The sequence below is a fragment of the Planococcus citri genome, chromosome 3, assembly GCF_950023065.1.
Source record: "Planococcus citri chromosome 3, ihPlaCitr1.1, whole genome shotgun sequence".
Lineage (NCBI taxonomy): Eukaryota > Metazoa > Arthropoda > Insecta > Hemiptera > Pseudococcidae > Planococcus > Planococcus citri.
Window position 1 is genome coordinate 56,053,672 of NC_088679.1, and position 21,017 is coordinate 56,074,688.

The 21,017-nt window shown below is 35.9% G+C and overlaps 2 protein-coding genes across 3 annotated transcripts; one reads left to right on the top strand and one right to left on the bottom strand.

Annotated features, from left to right (window-relative positions):
- Positions 1-1,161: 1,161 nt before the first annotated feature.
- On the bottom strand, positions 1,162-6,275 carry LOC135841162 (uncharacterized). The gene is made up of 9 exons (XM_065357998.1): positions 6,083-6,275; positions 5,825-6,002; positions 5,632-5,723; positions 4,995-5,091; positions 2,659-2,744; positions 2,252-2,393; positions 2,110-2,179; positions 1,444-1,562; positions 1,162-1,356 (listed from the first exon to the last, which is right to left on the bottom strand). The coding sequence occupies exons 2-9, from the start codon at positions 5,993-5,995 to the stop codon at positions 1,210-1,212; spliced, it is 924 nt and encodes a 307-aa protein (XP_065214070.1). The 5' UTR covers positions 5,996-6,002; positions 6,083-6,275; the 3' UTR covers positions 1,162-1,209.
- Positions 6,276-8,995: 2,720 nt separating this feature from the next.
- LOC135841010 (legumain-like) lies at positions 8,996-17,459 on the top strand. Of its 2 annotated transcripts, none has more exons than XM_065357788.1 (10): positions 8,996-9,421; positions 11,574-11,671; positions 12,472-12,553; positions 13,514-13,587; positions 13,929-14,073; positions 14,224-14,290; positions 15,238-15,356; positions 16,131-16,454; positions 16,572-16,751; positions 17,173-17,459. In XM_065357788.1, the coding sequence occupies exons 1-10, from the start codon at positions 9,299-9,301 to the stop codon at positions 17,302-17,304; spliced, it is 1,344 nt and encodes a 447-aa protein (XP_065213860.1). In that variant the 5' UTR covers positions 8,996-9,298; the 3' UTR covers positions 17,305-17,459. The 2 variants fall into 2 exon arrangements, with proteins under 2 accessions (XP_065213860.1, XP_065213861.1); XM_065357789.1 differs by having other exon boundaries at positions 9,002-9,421; positions 13,932-14,073.
- The last annotated feature ends 3,558 nt before the right edge of the window (positions 17,460-21,017 follow it).

Below are 21,017 nucleotides of genomic sequence, written 5' to 3' on the forward strand. Positions count from 1 at the left end.
ATGAATACGTATTTTGAAGTATGGTGAATATGGGGAAAATTCAAATATTTTGTTTTTTTTTTTAAATAGCTCGCCCGCCATTACTTTACATAAAAACCATCCACAGAGCTAGAATATATGCCATACATCAAATTGAATACCTAGTCGAGTGAAATGATGTGGACAGTTAACAGAGTGGAGCTTTGCAGGATAACGTTTTGTGTTAACTATGAAAGATTTATTTTGTAACTACGTAGGTATATAAGCACTACATCTTATACTTATTTGGAAACGCCGTCTCAACACGAGGTTGAGTTGAGTGCGTTCCTCTTCTATGTGCGGAGTAAAACTGATTTAAAGGACCACTTTCCATTGCAAACAATTATACGTCCCTTTAAAAATAAAATATACTTGGTACTTGAACACAAATAACGCAAATTTAACATTTCAATCCTTCTGTATTGTATTTCACCTATTTATCTACAATTCCCACTCAATCTTGGAACTTTCTTTAATCTTGGAAAAAAATAAGTAAGTATTTTACCGCTTAATTTGATGTTGGAATATGAAGATGAGCATGGAGAGAAATAGTACCATGAACAAAAACACAAATTAATAGCGTAACCAAAATCACAGACTGAACTCGCAGATGAATTTGTATTTTTGTTTACTATTCTTACCATTTCTCTTCATGCTCATCTTCATATTCCAAAATGTGATTAAGTACCTAGTAAAATACTTGAAGCATGTGTTTCCAAAACGCACTAAGTCCAAAAAAATATTGATAAGAAATTCATGATACTTAGTACAATTTGGAAACGAAGAAATGGCCCAAATTGGCTGATTTTTTGATATGTTATAGTCAAGACCCTTGGACACAACATATCAAAAAATCAGCCATTTTGGGCCTCAACTTTATGCTAGATGGCCTTGCAACCTCTGAATCTTCAAAAATGGACTTAGTGCGTTTTGGAAACACATGCTTCATTCTTTTTGTTCAAAATAAAAGAAAGTTCAATGCTATATCGCCTGTTTCAAAGCAAAAATATTCACATTGAACGTAGGTACCAATACTGATCATTGATCAACGTAGGCTTAAGTACATAAATTGCAATTGTGTGTATAGCCTTTTGCTACTTACAAGAATTAAAAAACAAAACAAAACAACACAGTAGCCTATAATGAAGTTCAAACAATAAGGTTTATTAAACGATTAAGTACCTATCTACTTTATTGGAAAAAAGAGCTAAGTTTCCTATTTCCCATATCTAGCTGCCCGTATAAGTTGGAAATGGCATCTGAAAACCACATTATCTCTCTAGTTCCTTGGTACAGATCGAATAGCGTAGCTGTTTTGGCTTCTTTACCAGTCATAAGCTGAAAACACAAATGATGAAAGACTCGTTACTAAGGCCTATTATTTAGTAATTACTAATTACCTATGAAGAATTTGTATAGACGTACCTTTTCCAAGTGTTGAGTCAAGAAATGTGTGTAGCAAGTTGCCGAATATGCGGAAACGTCACCGTTATAATAACACAACTCCAAATCATCTTGTTTGGCGGTATTCGTCATCGCTATTACTGCGCATACGAGTAAAGCAACAAAAATTAGCTTTGGTAGATATTTACCTCATCGAGAAATGGGGTTGAGATTGAAATTCGAGTGCATCACTATAGACGAGGGGGAATCATCTCGAACCTTCGAAAATTGCTTATATCCGAGGACTCGAGAAATAAGGTTGTAATCCGAGTGTAACATCATAGAGATGAATTACTTCCCCTCCCCAAACCCCATTTCTCGAGTGAGTACCCCTTATCATAGAAATATGGGCTACTAAAGCTGACTGATCGCGAATTTCAACCACCCATCCCCCCTATTTCTCGAGGAATTAAACGAAAAGCAATCCATCGTGAAAAAAATTGGCTGCTGAAGTTGACACGGTGGCGAGTATTTGACAATTTTCCATTGAGATCAATTTTTTTTTTTTTGAAAAATGAATAGTTTGAAACTTCAAAACAGCACCATAGTCGCCCCCTTATCAACTCGAGTAGTTGACTTTTTGGTTATGGGGGTTTCCGATGATGCTCAGTGTATTGGCGGCCGAATTCGAAGTGAGTATATACTTACTATTGCAATTTTCACAAAGATAACCGTCGAAATTTGAGCCGGCATTTTGACCATCTACAACGATTAGCATCTGCGAGAGAGAAACAAACAAAACGGAAATGAAATTCACAAATTGGTAAAAAATCAGTTCAAGTTAACTAACCTGCTTGAATTTGTTTGCCTCTTGCAAATCTTCGAGGAATGGTACAAAATTTTCAGCCCATAAATATTGGTTATTCGTCAAGGTCATCACACCGTAATCGCCAATGTTGATGAAAACCAAAATAATGGTATCTTGAGGTCCGCTAATGATGGGGGGGAAAAAGTCGGTCAATAGTATAACAAATAGATAAGTACACTAGTGTAGTAGGTAGTGGTGTCTGTAGACCGAAATTCTTACGAAAAGTGTTGAGTATGAGTATGAAAGAATAGCGATGGCAATCTGGCAATTTATTGCTACCTAGTACCCTATATAAGTAGGCCTATACGCAGTATACCTACTTGTTTTCAAATTTTGTTTTTAAAAATGTCGCTTCGAACAGAGAAAAAAACGAAGCTATTTTTACTCACCTCTGCACGACTTTTTCACCACCGATACCTTTGACTTTTTTTTTATCGCCGCTTAATATTGCATAAAATATTTCTTTAGTCATATCCTGAGCAAAAATACAAAATGAATAAATAAGTAAAATAAAGTAATTTAATAAAAAAAATAGGCTATACCAACACGTCATTCGTATAAAACTACCTAGTACTTGTATTTGGCTGCAGTAAGCATAGCCAGAAATATCTTGTACAGGTTGAAGACACAGATATATAACATGAAAAATGATTTTTTCATACCTACCTACTAGAGTGTACATTATATTGCAAAAGTCAGAATTTTCCGTCTCATCCCCCTCCCCCCACCTCAAAATTGTTACCTCGAGTGAGAACATAATTTTTTATTTTTTATTTTTTCTCTATCTGTAAAACAGTGGTGGGTAGACTCTCAATGTAAAAAAAATTTTAAATGAAAAAAAAGTTCAATTTACAAAAAAAAAAATTTTCTGCGTCAGAATTTTTCTAAATAATCTTCTTTTCTAGAAAAAACTTTCCCCGACCTTTCAAACAATATTGGCCCCTAGTAAAGAACCCCTCAAAGTTGAAAAAATGTTTAAATGAGATAAATCAAAATCGAGAAATTTTTTTGAAATTACCTCATTTCCACCTTCAAATGATGTCGGCTCTCTTTTATGGAGCCGCCCACCCCCAAATTTGGGAAAATTGAAAATTTGAAAAATTGATGTCTGTAGAAATTTCTTGTAAATTTTTAATTCATGGGCAGAATCTTTCTGAATAAGCACTTTTTCAAGAAAAGCCTTCTCATGCAGTCTCCTAAATCGTGTTAGTTCTCTATAAAGGCCCTCAAAGTCGAAAAAAATCAACAAAAAAATGAGTAATTCATATCTGTACAAATTTTTTGAAAATGTTTCATTTCTGAGCAAAGTACATTTGGATAACCAATTTTTCATGAAAAACACCCTCTGGTCCTCCAAAATGATGTTGGCCCCATTGTATGAAACCATCAAAATTGAAAAATATCGAAAGAGATTGAAAATTGGCGTCTATAGATACAAATTATTTTAAAATTTTTCATCAATGAACAGAAAACGTCTACGAGTAGGTAGGGCATGTATTTTTTTTTCAAGAAAAACGTTTCCTCAATCTCCCCCCCCCCCACAAAAAATAAACGTTGGCCACCTACATAGAAACCTTCAAAGTTGAAAAAATGAAAAAAATGCAGGTAGAGCCTTCTGCGAGGAAATTGAAATTGAAATTTATTTATTGAAGATAGGTAGCATTACACAGCAAGCTTGCTTCAAACCTTGATAGGGATTCTAAACGACAAGTTTCGAGACGTCAAAACGTCAAAAGTCGTTTTTGAAAATTTGCCCTAATTTTATTACAAGCTCTTGAAAGTCAGATTTAAGATCTAAACGTTCACTTCAATGTTACTCAAAGTCAAAATGTCAGAAATTTGTCATTTTTCTACAAGTTTTTATAATGCTGACACGATGTCATGGATTCGTCGGTTCTAAGTTCTTGAAAGTCCGACAAAATATTGTATAGTTGCAAAAATATTTGTTAGTGATGAATTTTTTCCAAGTTTTTGAAAGTCTGACATCTAGCGCTTTTCTGATAAAGATCGAACAAATCCGAGCATTAAAATTTAGAAGAAGAAAATGTAAAAATAGGTATTCATTTTTTTATTTTTTGGGGAAGGGGACAGTTCCACTTTTTCAGCATGTAGAAGGGTCAAAAGTAAGTATTTAATTGCATTTCTAATGAAAATAGACCAAATCTAAGCATTAGAATGTAAAAATAAAGTTTCTTATATATTTTGAGATGTGTGTTGGGAGGGGGGGGGGTGGAACTTCCTGGCACGACTTATCTTTGACTAACATGATAGGAGACATTTTTCTCATGAAACTCGACAGCATCAGGGCGTCATGTCATCAAATATTTTTCTCCAATCCACTGGTTATAGTCTTAGGTAGAGATAGGGGGCTACAATTGGTACATACTTATTATAAGTCGATTTTACCCGAGTATATGGACTTGACTAAGATGTTGGAAGTAGAAAGTTCACAACTTTGAAATTTTTCTCTGATATTTCGATTCTTTTATATTTTATAAGATTAGAAAGCTCACCAGGTCCAATTTTTTTTCACTGAGGGGACTGAAAATTTCATGGCGCGATTTTCTCACCTGAGGTAACAACTTTAGGGGATGGGAGCGGAAAAAACGGGAAGACAATTTCCACTTTATAATTATATTGTGTGTCTCCATACCATAAACAAGATGCCTACTTAGGTATTTAATATAACCATCGATATTTTGTGTCTATGCACTTCAGCACTTACCTCTGATTTGTATGTAACATTCACAGTACCATAAACGTTGGGAAATTCGTCATCCACTGTTCGTTTTCCATGTACCAGCTTTCCAGGTACAGAATTTCTGAAAGAAAATATGTATAATGTAGAAATAGCTATGTACTACGTTTTTCTTTACCGCATTCGAAAATGGGCGACATTTTTACGGTGGAACATCACTTAACGTGTCAGCAGGCCTTTTCATACACGAATGATTTTTTATACCTCTACTAGCACCGTTCGGAAACCAAAACATTGCTGCACAATTATCACACGAAATAAATGGTACATGATTACCGTTTTTGATTTTTATTTTGGAAAATTTATTCCACACTTCATCGCGAGTTTTTTGATTTTAACTTCCATACAGAATCAATATAATCGCCCGAACTTAATTTCCAAAAAGTCCTCTTTTGTAAGGACACTTTAATCCATTTTTACAACGAAATTTTGCATAATGCCTGTGATTTTGCTCAAATACAAATACCTAGGTAAGTAAAGGACGTTGGTTTGGTTATAAGTTGGAATCAACCCAAAAAGGACCTTTAGGTAGGTACAGGTAGAAGTGCCTACATCTTTTTTAGCTGCTTAACGCATTTCTGTTGGTATTGAAAAGTCAATTTACCTGACATGATAAGCGGCCGAGTCCGGAGATATGATGATGAGATTTTCTTGATTTTTGCCCGCCAGTTTACTGCAAAGATTGTGAATTCCAGCCTGCGAATGAAACGGCGATTAAAGACCGATGGCGACAGATAGGGGTGGGGTGGTAGGTATCGACGTATTCGTACGAGTACCTACTCGTTGTACCTACTTACTTCGAAGCCGTAAGTATATTTATACAGGTCGTATCCGGACACGCAAACAATCCATGTTTTGCCTGTGTTACTGCCGGCGCTGGCACCGGCACCATCACCAGCGGCTCGTGCCAAACCGCAACAAAACATCAGCATCCATGACAAAACTACCACGGCGGCTCCACGATCCATTTTAAAGCTATAGTCATTGCGTAATTTGATCAGGTAAATAGGTAGGTAGGTGGGTAGGTAGAGGTACATATGTACGCTAACACTTACCTTAAGGGATTATGAAACAAGTCGAGTTGCTGACCAGTGACAATGGGTGCTAATAGAAGATACGTATGTCCAAACGCGACTTTTTCTGCCGATTACCTACACTTACTCATCGTTACAAACACAATTGACAAATACTTTCAAATACGCGCACACTTTAGCTTAATAAGCCACAAAAACGACGCGTAATAAGTTTTTATAACGCGACGCGACAAATCTACCTCGCAATGTCGCGGCCTCGCCTTAACGTTAGGGGAGGGGGGAATACCTACGTGGAAAAAAAATTATAAAAAAAAGATTTGCCATTTCAATAAGAGAAGGGAAAATGACAGTGAGAAGATATGATAACGCCATCGGGGATCCAATTCCGACCGAGGGGTACACTGTATACCTACTTAGCTTACCTGTATGGTATCTATCCACTTGAAATGCACTCGACTTGTTCTTCGTTTCACCATCAAGTGGATAGGTACCTCTATAATTGTTAGGGGGGGAGACAAATAAACGATTATTGAAGAAAATAAAAAAATAAAATTGAATAAAAAAAAAACACAAATGATAATTATTTGACGAGTATAGGTAAGTAGGTATACACTTGAAAAGAAAAGACAAACGACGAGTCGAGTACTCGGATCCATGTCGCATACGGATAATATTGATAAGCGCATTTCTTATTTTTACCAACTTAGGTAAGTACAGGGTGCGCAAAAACATCGAGTACCCCGAAAAAAATTTCCTGGTAAATCTTTCGGTAGGTCACAGTGAATGATAATAATGATAGCACGTGATCGGTTGTTGGACTGAGGTGATAATATTCCACCATAATCATACAACAAGTGTATCGTTGCCAACTTGAATTTTGAACAAAAACCTTCTTCAGGGTGCTCGATATTTTTGCGCACCCTGTAGGGAATATGTAGGCACCCAATGCAAGTACGCAAATACTTTTTGGTACCTACATTATGTAGGTACAAGTACGTACTACGTACGTAGACGTATGATTACAACAAACAATTGAATTCGAAGAAATACTCGTATTTTGAACTTGAACTATCCCAACACACCGCACTCTTCTTACGCTAGTTGCGGTTGTGATGAGAACGGGGTAAAGGAAGAATTTACACTCGTAGTCGTAGAAGATCTAGGGCCTAGCTTCGTGTTCGTAGGCTCGTATTCTACCCTTAGGAGAGTCTATGGGTTTCCATGTTGGGGAAACAAATTACTTTGATGAGTGTAATGGCGTACGTAGCATGCCCAATTGGCCAAATCACAAAGAACTTAAGCTTTCAAGGAAACATCATTTTGGAAAATGAAAGTTGAAAAAAAACTCAAATCCTTCATTTAAAAAACAACAAAACATATGAATATAAATTGGAAATTTTCTTCCAAAAAAATTCAACAACATGAATAACAAACGTTTGTCAAAAACATTTTTTGAAAATATTATTAGAAAATTAATAAGAAAAGGGTCATCTGGTAGTTCCCAAGTTGAGCTAAAATAAAAATTTGGTGAATGAAATGCCTTTGACCAAAAAATGAAAAAAAAAAAAATCTAAGCCGCTAGAAGAGGATTTGATATCAAGTCGTATACTTACTTGAAGTCTTTTTGAAGAAAAATCTTCTATTTGCGGCCTAAATTTTTTTCTCATTTTTTTGGTCAAAGGCTATCTTTCACCAAATCAGGGTAATTAAGAAGTATTCATGATAGAAAAAAGTATTTCTCGATTTAATAAAAAAAAAAAAAAGAACGATAAGGTTTGTATCCACGATATACACACATAGAAAGAACAATAAAAAGTAAACAATTTCCACGAGAAGTTTTTGACAGGATGAACGATAAGTAAAGTGATGTCCACGATGAATAAGTAAATAAAAAAATGGAAGTGTTGACGCTGGACGCCCACGTTTGTGTTTTGATGTTTTGATCCAACAGGATGGATTTGACTGCCAAGGGTGCCTGCACAAGATTTAATCAGATTTGCAGGTCCAGTACATGTTTGCAAGTCAATTTTTTCATAAAGGTAGTATGTACTTAGTAATGGACAAGTACATGTTTTTGGACGCAGCTCTGGTTTTTCAGTACTTATTCGCCACACTCATCCTGTCCATTTGCAGAAATCAACTTTTTCATTTCCTTTGCTTGGAACTTGGAAGTTGGATGTTTTAATGATTTTAAGCGTTATTGTGGTGTTAAAGGTACCGTTTTGTTGCATTGATTTCTTGATTTCGAATTGCTCACTGGTACCTAAGCCAAAATATCGTGTTAATCAGTGAAAAATATCGTGCTAACCACCCTATTTATCGTTCAATTATTCATTTCCCTTTTTTTTTCTTGTTAATTTTTAAAGAATATTTTTAAAAAGTGCTTTTGACAAATGTTTTTCACTCGAGGTGTTGAAATTTTTTGAAAAAAATTTCTAATTTGTATTCATTTGTTTTGTTGGAAATGAAGGATTTGAGTTTTTTCAAAATGATGTTTCTTTGAATGCTCAACTTTTTCGTGACTTGAACAATTAGGCAGGGTAGGTAGAGGTACCCTTTTACACTCTTCAAGGCAATTTGTTTTCCCAACATGGAAACCTAGAGGACCTCCAAAGGGGTAATTGTTTCTGAACATACCCCGCCCCTTCCATGATGGCTTGAATAGCTGCCACTGCCAGCGCAGCCGGCTGCATAAGCTATAAATGAGATATTCGAACCATTTCCCCAGATTTTCTTTTCTATTCTCTACAATAGGCAATGGCCACATTGATGGGGATTTCGCAGAAAAAACAAACAATCAATCGATTAAAAAAAAAAAGAAAAAAAAACGATATCTACACAGTTCAAGTCAAATCGCTCAACATGAAACACTCGAGGATATAATCAGTTCGATTCGAGTACTCGTCTTCGTCCATATCTACGAGTACTTTTTGTTGCAAAAAACCATCGCCATCAAATAATAGGTACTCGTGAGTATGTACTTGATCCAGTCACAAATCGAACGAAACGAGTTGGTTCGCGTAGTCGTCGACTAATTTTTTCGTATAAGTATAAATACTACCTACCTAGTCAATTATCTCGAAAGCATAAAGTAAAATTGTTTTCCGCGTGCTCATTATCTACGCGTTCGTGTACAGTAGTTAGACTTATACCCAACATTATTCGTATTAGTGGAGTAGATTCCAAAATATTGAAACAGAATAAAACAGAAAGCAGAAACAAACCGAAAAACAAAAAATGAAATCGCACGTGGCACTATTGTTTTTGTTGGTTTGTTTGAACAGTATTATTTACGCGCACAGCAAGCAATTCGCTGTGTTGGTTGCCACCACGAAATCATGGCTGCATTATGGACATCAGGTATGCTTACTAATTCAGCCATTTTACTCGTACTAGTTGTACTAGATGTACATATTTATATTCAACTGCCAAATACGTGCTATTGCCTCGAGTAAGTATAGATACATAATACTTATGTAATTCGCTAAAACGAAATTCACAGATAAATCAATCGGAATGAGTGTGAAGAAATGTGAATGATTTAAATATTGAGATTCCGATTGAACTATTGACACCTTGGGGTCAAGGTGAGTTGTCAGTTTGGCCGAAACAAGTGAAACTTTTAATGGCTTTTCATGTTTCGGCCCATTACGATTACGATGTTTATAAATTCACGTGGCTTATCGTTTTTCTGAAAATATTCAAAATCTATTAATAAATATGGAAACATCGGTAGTAAATTTAAAATTGCAAATTTTCGGTGTTTAATGCATTTTAAAATAACCAAACGAATGATGACACTGAAGAAACAAGAGTTTCAGGAACTCGCTTCATCAGCGAATACACTCCACAGGGTGCGCCGAAAAGTCAAGCGCCCCTCCTTCCCTGGAAAAAGTTTTTCGCGTTGGTCACAGTGAACAGCAGAAATGATAACACGTGATTGATTGCTCGTGAATACTCCACCAATCACAGGAATTTTTGATTTATTCCACGTTGCCAACCTACAGTTAGTGAACAAAAAACTTTCTTTAGAGGTACTCGATATTTCTGTGCATGCTCTGTGTTTTGTACATTACATACATACCTACCGAAGGTCTACTGTAAGTAGAGACGCATACAGGGTGCGCAAAAATATCGAATACCTCGAAGAAAGTTTTTTATTAAAAATATGGGTTTGCAACGTGAAATAGGCGCATATGATTAGTGGAATGTCATCACAATTTGTTATCATTATTATCATCTTTGACCGTGGCCATGACGAACCGAAACATTTATAGCAGAAAACTTTTTCCAGGGTATTTGATATTTCTGCGCAACCTGTACCTACTCGTACCTACCTATGTATACTACAATTGTGTACTCTTGATATTACGTAGGTTATGGTTCGGCCCAAATCAAAAATTCAGATAATGAATAGGACTACCCTTAATTTTGGTCAAAATTCTATTTTTAAACAATACAATTTAAACAGTTTGTCAAAATATTGCTATTTAGAGGTCACTCAAAGCCACTGAATTTTGGATATTTTGATGCAAAAATTAGAAATAAAACAAGTAATCAAAAATATATAGTACTTCCATATTATATTTCTCAGAATGCTAAATTGCATTCATTAATATTTAATGATATAAGATACTTAGTACAGTATGTTACGGTAATTAGAATTGGAATACTACTAGTAGAATCATTACTTACTATTTTCTCCACCTCCATTTCGGCAATCTCGTCAAATTCTCCGATCGGTAGTACATCGTCTACCGCCTCCTCATCGGAATCCTCCAGTTGTTGATGAGGAATTCTGGGGGGGGGGATGCATCGCGTCTATACCTCCGCGTCGTCGATTTCTTCATTAAGATACCATAGGTGGTTGATAAAAGCATCAATGGCTGCTTTTGAAACTACCGAATCCGTTTTGCTGTAATCATGCAAACACCTGAAAAAATTCAAGTCCTTTTATGGGGCACCTGCTGCATTTAGACTTGAATACCGAAACTTCATGTAGCATTTTATGATAAAAACGTTGAATCGTTTCATTTGTGAAAGTTCTCGAGAAGTTAATTAAATCTGGGCTCGGAAAAGATAGGTATAGATTTTGAGCGTACAAATGTTGCGACTCACAATCAGCAAGACTTTTTCGATCTTGGATCTCGAAGATCGTCATCTTCCGAGGGAGGCTTTTGCTCGTTGGATTCTTCTTCGGATTCGACGCCTCCTTTTATTCTTGTACCTCGGCGCGTTTTTGATGGACCTGCTTCATTTAAATTGTCGTCTTCAAAGTGAATCAGCTATACTGCTGGATTCGTCGAGCTGTGAAGGGAGCGACGATGGAATTGGGTAGTTTCGGATCTTTTTCTAACAGAACTGCAATTCGCAATTCTGTAATATTAATGAGTCGATTTCGTCTTCAATTGCAAGTCCATTGTACCGCGACCGCGCTCGTGTAGCTATTTAGCGAAAATTCATTACTACTCGTACTTGCATATTCATTAATATAGCGCATTTCTATTTTCAGTCCACTGTGCTACACGCTTATCAAACATTGATTGCAAACGGATTTCCACGCTCCAATATAATTACCATGTTTTACGATGATCTCGCCAATCATCCAAGGTAGGTTAATGTTAGAGATTGACTTATGTACACTTACACAGTATACACTAGGCCGGATGCTGGAGAATGAAAGATACATAGAGAGAAATTTTTATTGGAATTTGTATTATGAATATTGGGATTTTGGATGGGCCCTGAAAATTTGTCAGTTTTTACTATAAATTATGGTAATTTTTGTTTTTTTCTACAAAATATCTCTCAAAGTGAATTGTAAAAATTACTCGTATAATTTATAGAAAGAATTGTTACGTAAATTTATGCCTAGTAAAAATCGTTAAACTTTCAGAGTCCATCCAAAATCTCATTATTTATAGTAAAAAGTGCGCTGCATTTTTCTCTGTCTAGGAAGGGTACGGCGTGGTAGCGCTGTGACTGCGAGTGAAGTCCTACCTATACTTTCAAACTACCTACCTATTTCCTGTACTTACCATACAGGGTGCGCAGAAATACCAAGTACCCTGAAAGAAATTTTCTATCGAACGTTTCGGTTAGTCACGGTGAATGATGATAATGGCAGCACATGATTGGTGGTTGGAGTGAGGTGATAACATTCCACCAATCATATGCTTCTATTTCACCATTTACGTTGCCAACCTATACTTTAAGCAAAAAACTTTCTTTGGCGTACTCGATATTTCTGGGCACCCTGTAGGTAGTCCCTGGGTAGTAGGTACTTGTGTACTTCATTGATGGATCTACTCGCTATACGATTAGACCTACGATAAGCATAGATACATATGTATAATTTACTCGCGTGTTAGGTATAAAGGTGTACCTACTTTATGTGTACATTTTTTCAGTAACACAGAAAAAGGAGTAATTCGAAACCATCCGGAAGGAAAAAATGTTTACGAAAATGTTAAAAAAGATTACACAGGCGAGGTAAGTAAACCATTCGTAGAAATATATCTACTTTCAACTCATGTAGGTGCGGTACATCAGTGCTGTAAGAGATTACTCCCTCCCTTCCCCCAATGGACACGCCAAATTTCAGCGTCTTAGGTCAATGTGGAGGGGTGGAGAGCGTGACACAAAATTTTTTAAGGTCAATTAAACACAAAAAAAAACGTTTTCTCTCTCCAAATTAATCTAGGAGGCTATATTTGGTTATGTTCTTACGTGTAATTTTTGATTTCCTATCGATTGGATTTCAGTTTTACTTTCTCGGTCTTTACCACCCCTCTCTACCCCATTCTAAAAATTTTGACATTCCCGAATATTGATCCAAGTGGTAATCCCCACTCAAACCCCTTAATTCGTACACCAAACCAAGCCTACATAAATACCGAATTTTAGCGAATTTTGTTGAAATCCCTACGACTGAAATCATTTCATGTTCGCGCAAAAAAAATAAAAATGAAAATACATGAGACATTTTAGATTTCCAGACTATACATAAAGCCAACGTACGAAATAATACAAGTAAGGAAACCAGCTCGACTTTTGAGAATTTTTTTCTTCCAACTTGAAATTTCCAAATTCAAGGATTAATTTTCTCGCATAAATTTCAAATTAGAAATTTCGCACTGTTTTTTCTCACTCACAACAAGAGAACAAATTTCAAACTAGTTTTGTCTATCTATTCAAACTCGTAGTTTAACTATGCAATCCCAAAACGGATTTTGTGATTGGTCCTATCCCTGTTTCCGGAATCATGAATCATGATAGGCTGTATAAGCCTTATTTTACTTTTGTTCTATGAAATAAGAGTAGGTAATTTGGTGTAACTTTACATATGTAGATAGCCTAGGTACGTAGTACAACAACTACACGTGGGTAACTGGTGTACTCATGTCGCCATACGCGAAGCGAATGTCTCATGACTGTACTTATTCTGTGCAGAAAGTGACGGCAGACAACTTCATCGGAGTCATAACTGGAAATGGTTCGTTGGCCAGCGGTCCAGTGATCAAAAGGTAATTTTTTTCGAAACTTTTAGTCTACAATGTACATGTGTGAGTATGTGTACGTCACCATGGAGTTTGGTCAGCGCCGAAGGCGATCTTTGACAAATCCTCATGGTCAAAGCTCAACTTGTGCTACATTCCTGGCCTTATGAGGTGTATCACAATGGCCCGTTTTTGTGTAGTAAAGTGTTCAGAAAGGAAATGGTTGAATTGTCAAAAATGAAGGATAATTATGATATTACCTACACAAAAACGTGCTACTGTACGGCTACAAGTTTAGAAGTTGCGCTTGCACGTGTATTACGTAAATTGATCTCGTTTTGGTTTTTGTTTCGTGTGTGTACTTTCAGCAGCGGTCCGAAGGATACTCTTTTCGTGTACATTGCCGGATTGAGCACTTATCAATACCTAACGTTTCCTTCTGGACCTGGTATTTCTTCCGCGAAACTAAAACAAACGTTGGAAAAATTGACGAAGGAGAAAAAATTCAAAAAAGTAAACACTTACTTACACTCAAGTGCCTAATATCTATTCGACTATATTCTGAAACCTTGTTTTGGGCGACGAGGGTGCTGGATATTTTTGAACACGTTGCTGCAGGTGCTACCCGCCTAATTTAAACGCATTCTTATGTTTCGTTTGCAGGTATTTGTGAGTGCAGATGTATCGTTTGCTGATTCACTATTCGATGAAATAGCACCCAAAAGCAGAGGTACAAATTAATCGCTTAGACTAGACTAAAGTAGACATTATTGCGTACCCACGCATATTTTTATCATTTTCATCATACTCATCGTTTGGCGTACTTACAAATTCGATGATCGACATGGTACCTTAAAACTTTTCTGTCACTCGATACACATGTACCTACGTATGATATGGCTTGGCATACGTCATACGAGTTAATAGACGTACATGCGAGTAACCTTGAAAATAATATGCCCAACTCCAGCTACAGGTGGTCCAAGAAAGACAGTTCAAAAATGGTTGATTTACAGTTTTCATGTCCACGTGCGTTGCGATGAAAACCTACATAAATAGGCCTAGTAAACAATACCAATACGAGTAAAACGAAACAACACCTTTGCGGGAATACATTTTTTGCTTCAATCTGCCCTGTGTAACGTCTTTACATAAATGTCAGAAGATAAGTATATGGTTCATTTTGAGTTGAAAATTGCTACAATCGGATTAAGCCACAGAGTGTTTGTCACCCCGGTGGAGGGGAGGTGAGGATGGTGTAGCCTTTAGTCTACACGAGCCTCGAAGATGATGCATTTTCGAAGAAAAAAAATTGCGAATTTCCCTTCTGATCGTCGCTCAATTTGATTTGTTTTAAAAACGATTTGTCGCATTTAAAAGATATAGCCAATAAGCCATAAAGATTTAGCTGCACTATTTACGGCAAACTGAGTATGCAATTCTAGTAACATAATGACGTGACACGGGCGTGGTGAGGCGAGGCGGACTGTTTTCAAATCTTTTCCATATGAGGAAAGTTTGGGTACCCATTGTTGTATTGTATTACCCAAACTAAACTACATGCAATATTACACTAGATTCGTATAGGAGGTACCCACGTAATTCTATTTTTTATTTTATTAGGCAATTTATTGCTTAGTTATCAATTTCTTTAATTTTTTTTTATTATACTCGTAGTTTTTGTGAGCACTTCGACTGCCCTTGAAGAACATGCCCATTTGGTGTATTGCTTCCCAGAAAAAAATCTCTGTCATGGTAGTTTGTACGGTGTTGCGTGGACTCAATATTCCGATCGAGTAAGTCTGATGCTCATTTGGGAGACAAAACAATAAAATACATTTATAATAATGATACGTAGGTATGCAACTAATAAAAGACACATTGGTCGGACGTGAAATTTTAAGCTAAAAATTGCCGCAACGACGCGAGTAAATTTTGCATCCTTCCCGGACTTTTTCTAGAAAATAGAAAAATTTTCTACTTTTTGGCCGGAGAAATAAACATAAAACACCGAATCTTCCGGCCATTATGAACCCATACTTGACAAGTTCGTTTGCATACAAATATGTACATACATACCTAGGCTAGGTATATTTCTCTTTTTTGTCGTTCTCGAATGATTTGTTGATTCTGAGCAGACCGATCGTAAACAAATCGACAATCGAGTTCAGTTTTTGTTAACACCTAATTTGATTTTTAAGCGATTCATTCGTTCGCAAACGATTTTTTCTCGTCTGAACCAATCTTTTGGGAACGAGAACGAATTAGTTACAATTCTTATTGATTGATACATCAAAGTACATACGAGTATGTCTAGTTTTGACTTTATAGTCCCTCGAAAATTTGTTCAATTACTGATTCATTCGTTCGTGAACGAGGAACCAGTATTTCCCTGCGAGTGAATCCTACGTACGTAAACCTAAATTTTTGAGTCGTTGGTCGTGTCGTTGGAAAAAATCAGGTTACCGAAAAGTTGGGTTTCTCACGCAAACTGTATGAGTTTTTTTCCCCCCAACTCGCTGTATTATTTACTCATAAAAGTCGTTTTTGGTACTCGTATGTTTCAACAGCTACGTCAACTCAAATCCGGAGCTAAACGAACACTATACGATCAATTCAACTATGTAAGAGCTGAAACACCTTACACTCATGTCAACATATATGGCGATTTGCGAGTCGGACAAAGTCAATTACAAGAATTTATCGGTTATAAATTCGAAGGTAAGCGCGATGCCAATAAAGTGGGACTCGCGCTCGACTCAACCCGAGTATTATCAGACGATATGCAGTCACAAGCTGACGCCCAAGCGATGAGTAAAAATCAACCAGAATTCAGTGTCGGTACTAATTACGATCAACAAATGAGTAATGAAGAAAAATCGCGCACCGTTAAGGTTAGTAGCCTACTTACTTGTGCTACCGCAACCTACCCATATGTAGGCTCCATAATACCTATAGGTACCTGTATGTATTTACCTATGTAGGTATATCTATGTATTATTGTTTCGTAGAATCGTGATTTCATCAAGGAAACGATGAAAAATATATTCGATCACTTGCAAAATAACGGATACAAAAATGTACAATACGAAAAAGCCGAGAAACCGAGAAAACTTGTATCCGAAAATCATTCCGATTTGTACGAAGATGCAATTCGAGAGTTTCACGAACGATGTATAAATATTAACGAGGTAAAGTGGTAAAGCACATCATCTTGAATTTTGTGTTATAGTGTTGGCCTTGGTGTCCCCCCCCCCTATCCTCCAACAAATTATACTATAATACTGACGCTTATACATAGATAGGTTGAGGTACAGAGTGCTCAGAAATATCGTGAACCCCAAAGAAAGTTTTTTATTAAAAATATAGGTTGGTAACAAGAAATAGATACATATGATTGGTTGAATGTTATTATCTCAGTCCAACAACCAATCATGTGCTATCAGGCATTATTATCATTCACTGTGACCAACCGAAATATTTAGCAGAAAACTTTGTTAGGGGTTCACGATATTTCTGGGCGCCCTGTAGCTGCTACCTACACCTTCTTTTTCTGACAAATCTGATGGAAACAAGTAATTTATAAACCATTCGTTACTTTTCCAATTACAGAATCCATTTGCGCTGAATGAAATTCCAAAACTGGCCCATTTAATCACCAGCAACGTCAGCTTAGATGACCTGAAAACTGCTATGACTGCCAACTGCAACGAAAATCACAGACTCACAGCTAATGTTTACTAAACTACCGTTTAATTTACGTATAAGTACATTTCTTCATAGGCCATGAGTGCTAATTCGTGAAGCTTCAACTGCATTCGATTCAATGAGTATTCAATTATTGAGGTTTTCACAGACATTGTCAATTTAGAACAATAGATTTTATAAAACAACAAGAATTTCCATTTCATTTATAGCAACTTACGAAAATGGTTAACATTACAAATTTTATGATAAAAACAACTCACCTATACCTATATTAGTATCCACGTACACTCGTGTATACCTGGGATAAAAAACAATATAATACAATACTCAAACAGCCAAATATTTTTTTAAAAAGTAAATACTTACAATAAGCCATTTGACTCTTGTAACCATTAATAACTTCAACAATATCGATATTGTTGCGAATTCTGACAGATGAAAAACAAACGATGATGCAGGCTGTTTGTGTGAGTCTACAAGTGAAATTGATCCTTCCAATGAGATAAAGCTGCATCTACTGAAAAAGAAAAGAAAAAATATAATTAAAATTTTAATCGATCAACTTCTTAGTATTTTGTTAATTTATGAGGTAATAAGTTAATTTTCAATGATTATTAATTACCATTTTCAATTTTTGTGATTTTATTACCGCTACAGTTTCAAAATTGTTTATGGCAGATCTTCCCTTTTTGGAACCTATAGCGAAACGAATGGAAACGAATAAATTGTGGAAAAATCGACGAATTTATAATCGAAACGATCAGTATACTCACTCAAGTTGTAAATTCACGGGGAAGCAAAAATGTTTAGCCTGAATGAATACTAAAAAAACAGTGCATCCATTTCATTGGTTCAAAGGTTGATTAAGACGGAAGATCTCGAACGAGAATCCGTCATCGTCACATAAAAAAATACAAATCACAAAAACTTTTCAACTGTTTTATTTACTACATAGTTTATTTAAAAATTAAGAATCATTATTTCGGCCTCTTCGTTGAATAAATTATACAATGGACTTCTAGACACTTGACGCACTTGATCGGCGTTTTGATTTCTTAATTGATTGAGTCTTGCCATGGCTGGCACAGACGGTAGTTGATTCACAACTTCGTTCTGAATTTCTCTCTAAGAATTTACAACAACACAAAAACCAAAATAATCAGTTAATTAGGTAATATTATAATTATAATTGGTACATACATTATGCTTTATTACTCACTTGAAAAAAATTATGGATGGTTCGTTCTAGCTATTGAAATATGTTGTCTAGAACGCGACGTAACATAGGGTTTGTCTAGAAAATAGGGGGAAAAAATTATTAAAAATTGAAATTCAGATGTTAATCTGTAATTTGAGTGATATGTAATAAATACGTACTTCTCTGATCCATCGCTGCTCTGTTCTATCCGCCTCCTGTATCAATAATGGGAGAGTTAGAAAGTTTGCATCTCCTGTATCAACCCTTGTTAATAGTTCTTCCAGTTCTCTTAGCCTTGCACTGGGCTAAACATGTTATTAAAATTTACCTATGTGATTATAATTGTTGAAGATGTTTTTGGATCCGATGATAGCGTAAAAGCTAGTATTCGTCAACTTACGCTCTTCATCTTTCCAAGAATTAAATAATTGCTTCATAGAAGAAAAACTCGATTCTTGACAAACGTTTCCTTTCAGTTTGTGGTCGAATTTGAGTTGTAAAACAATGTTCTCCTTGAAATGGTGTACTTGGTTGAAATTATAAACACCGTAGTTTTTTAGGTCGAGCTCCATACCCACCTCGTTTTTGGGGAAATGGTCAAGTTCCAGTAGATAGCATTTGAGATTCTGTGTCGACCTAGGCTATTGTCTTCAAAATTCAACCCTACTTTCAGGGTTCTACTGAGCGGTTGAAAAATTTGCCAATTGTCTAAGTATTTTAGGGTAAATTCGTGTTTTGAAAACACTTTCTTCTTAAATATATCACATTGATTGTTAGGTAAGTACCTGACCTAACTGTCCCAAAATATCGAAAGATATCATTTTTGAAACTGAGGAAATATTTTGGAATACAGTGGTGCCAATTTCAAAAATCTTTATGATATAATTTCTTCAATATTTTGAAATTTACCATTAGTGAACAAAACAATTGGCACCACTGTATTCCGAAATTTTTCTCCAGTTTCAGAAATGATGTCTTTAGATATTTCGGCATAATTTATGCGAAATATTCGAGAAGAAAATATTTTTAAAACACGAATTTACTCACAAATAAGTTAAGCTTTTGCAAGTTTTCAACTGCTTAATGGAGCCCTGAATAAAAGTGATGTTGTATTTTGACGGCCATTATATCCTAGATCAACGCAGAGTCTCGAATGTCATGTATTGGAACTAGGATATTTTTCCCAAAGCAGGTTGGGTGGGGGATAGAGTGAAAAAAAACTATTTTTTTTAGAAAATTCTTCATATTTGAGGACTTTATCTGACCTTCAGGGGTACATTTCCCGGGCTAAATATATTTTTGAATAGCTTTCAATTTAAAATGAAGGTTTTTAGTGAATTTTGATCAAAATCCTGTTATTTTGAGACCCGGCATCCTGCTGAAAAAATTTGTTAATCTGCATAAGAACAGAAGTTTGGGGCATGGGTGGGCTGAAATTTTCAATGTCTTATTTTTAAGCCGAAACGCTCTGATTTAGTTATTTTACTCTTAATTGACTCTGTTACATTAACATCGTGTCTTAAAATATTGAAACAGTATTCGGCTGGCAACTTACGTATGTTTCGGTCCATTCCAGTAACTCTTTGTAGTTCATTTTTTTACGAGATCATCCCAGAAATAGGTGCTGTACGTATTTCATTTTTTTACGAGATCATCCCAGAAATAGGTGCTGTACGTATACACACTGTAGCCTGGTTGTGTTCCGCGTCTCTGATTTAGACGGGCAATTGAAAATGTTGAGCTGTTTATGCGTGGGAATTTTCAAGTTTTTTCATCGAAGTATTTTTTTTCTTTTTTGAACAAAATTAGTGTGAATAAATACTTCATTTCAACTCATCCCTCTCCCACTCGCCCCAAAAAAAACTTGTAGAGACTAGTAGAGCAGAAATAGTACCTTACTTTTAAAAAACAGCCCTTTTCCATTGTCAAACATTGAGAAATAAAACACTTTCTGCTGAATGATATATGTTGCATCTAAGTATCAATTCACTACTCAATCTCTTGCGATTTTCTCCTACCAACACTAGATTACCTACAATACATAACACACAATCATAGAAAAAAACACAAGGGAAATGTTGCGCTTTCTTTCTAGTTGGAAAGGTTAGGTTCCAGGTGTTGTTTCTGCTTCCAGATTATTAATAATTCATAAATATGCTTTGTATACTTGTGTTCAACCTACATTCCTTCATTCCCTTGTGTGAACCCTTCCGCTGAAGGTTGGGATTTTGTTTTAAGAATGAAAGTTCCTCTCGAAACATTGTTACTTCCGGTGGACTTTCCATTTCTGCCTTCACATTCCGAAGTTGAATTTTCAATTTCGTGATGTTTGGCTTCATTCTAGTCATTATTAGGATTGTAGTTTGTGCAGGCATATTTTCACACATTTAGATATTTGTTACCTGCACATTTTTTACCATAGGGATAAGCAAAAGCGTTCTGAAACTTCGCCCCCCAGTTGGAAGGCCGACTATCAATCATTAATAATTCTAACTCAATCAAATGTTATGAACTGAGAAAAAACCTTACATTAAAAAAATTGCTCAGAACC

Excerpts from the sequence above, each read along its gene's own strand:
- LOC135841162 (XM_065357998.1), bottom strand. The coding sequence starts at position 5,995 with ATGGATCGTGGAGCCGCCGTGGTAGTTTTGTCATGGATGCTGATGTTT. Across the intron at positions 2,180-2,251 it reads AGGCAAACAAATTCAAGCAG|ATGCTAATCGTTGTAGATGG; the intron begins GTTAGTTAACTT and ends TCTCTCTCGCAG. Across the intron at positions 1,563-2,109 it reads TCTTTGTGAAAATTGCAATA|TAATAGCGATGACGAATACC; the intron begins GTAAGTATATAC and ends TCGTATGCGCAG.
- LOC135841010 (XM_065357788.1), top strand. The coding sequence starts at position 9,299 with ATGAAATCGCACGTGGCACTATTGTTTTTGTTGGTTTGTTTGAACAGT. Across the intron at positions 13,588-13,928 it reads AGCGGTCCAGTGATCAAAAG|CAGCGGTCCGAAGGATACTC; the intron begins GTAATTTTTTTC and ends GTGTACTTTCAG. Across the intron at positions 14,291-15,237 it reads AATAGCACCCAAAAGCAGAG|TTTTTGTGAGCACTTCGACT; the intron begins GTACAAATTAAT and ends TTATACTCGTAG.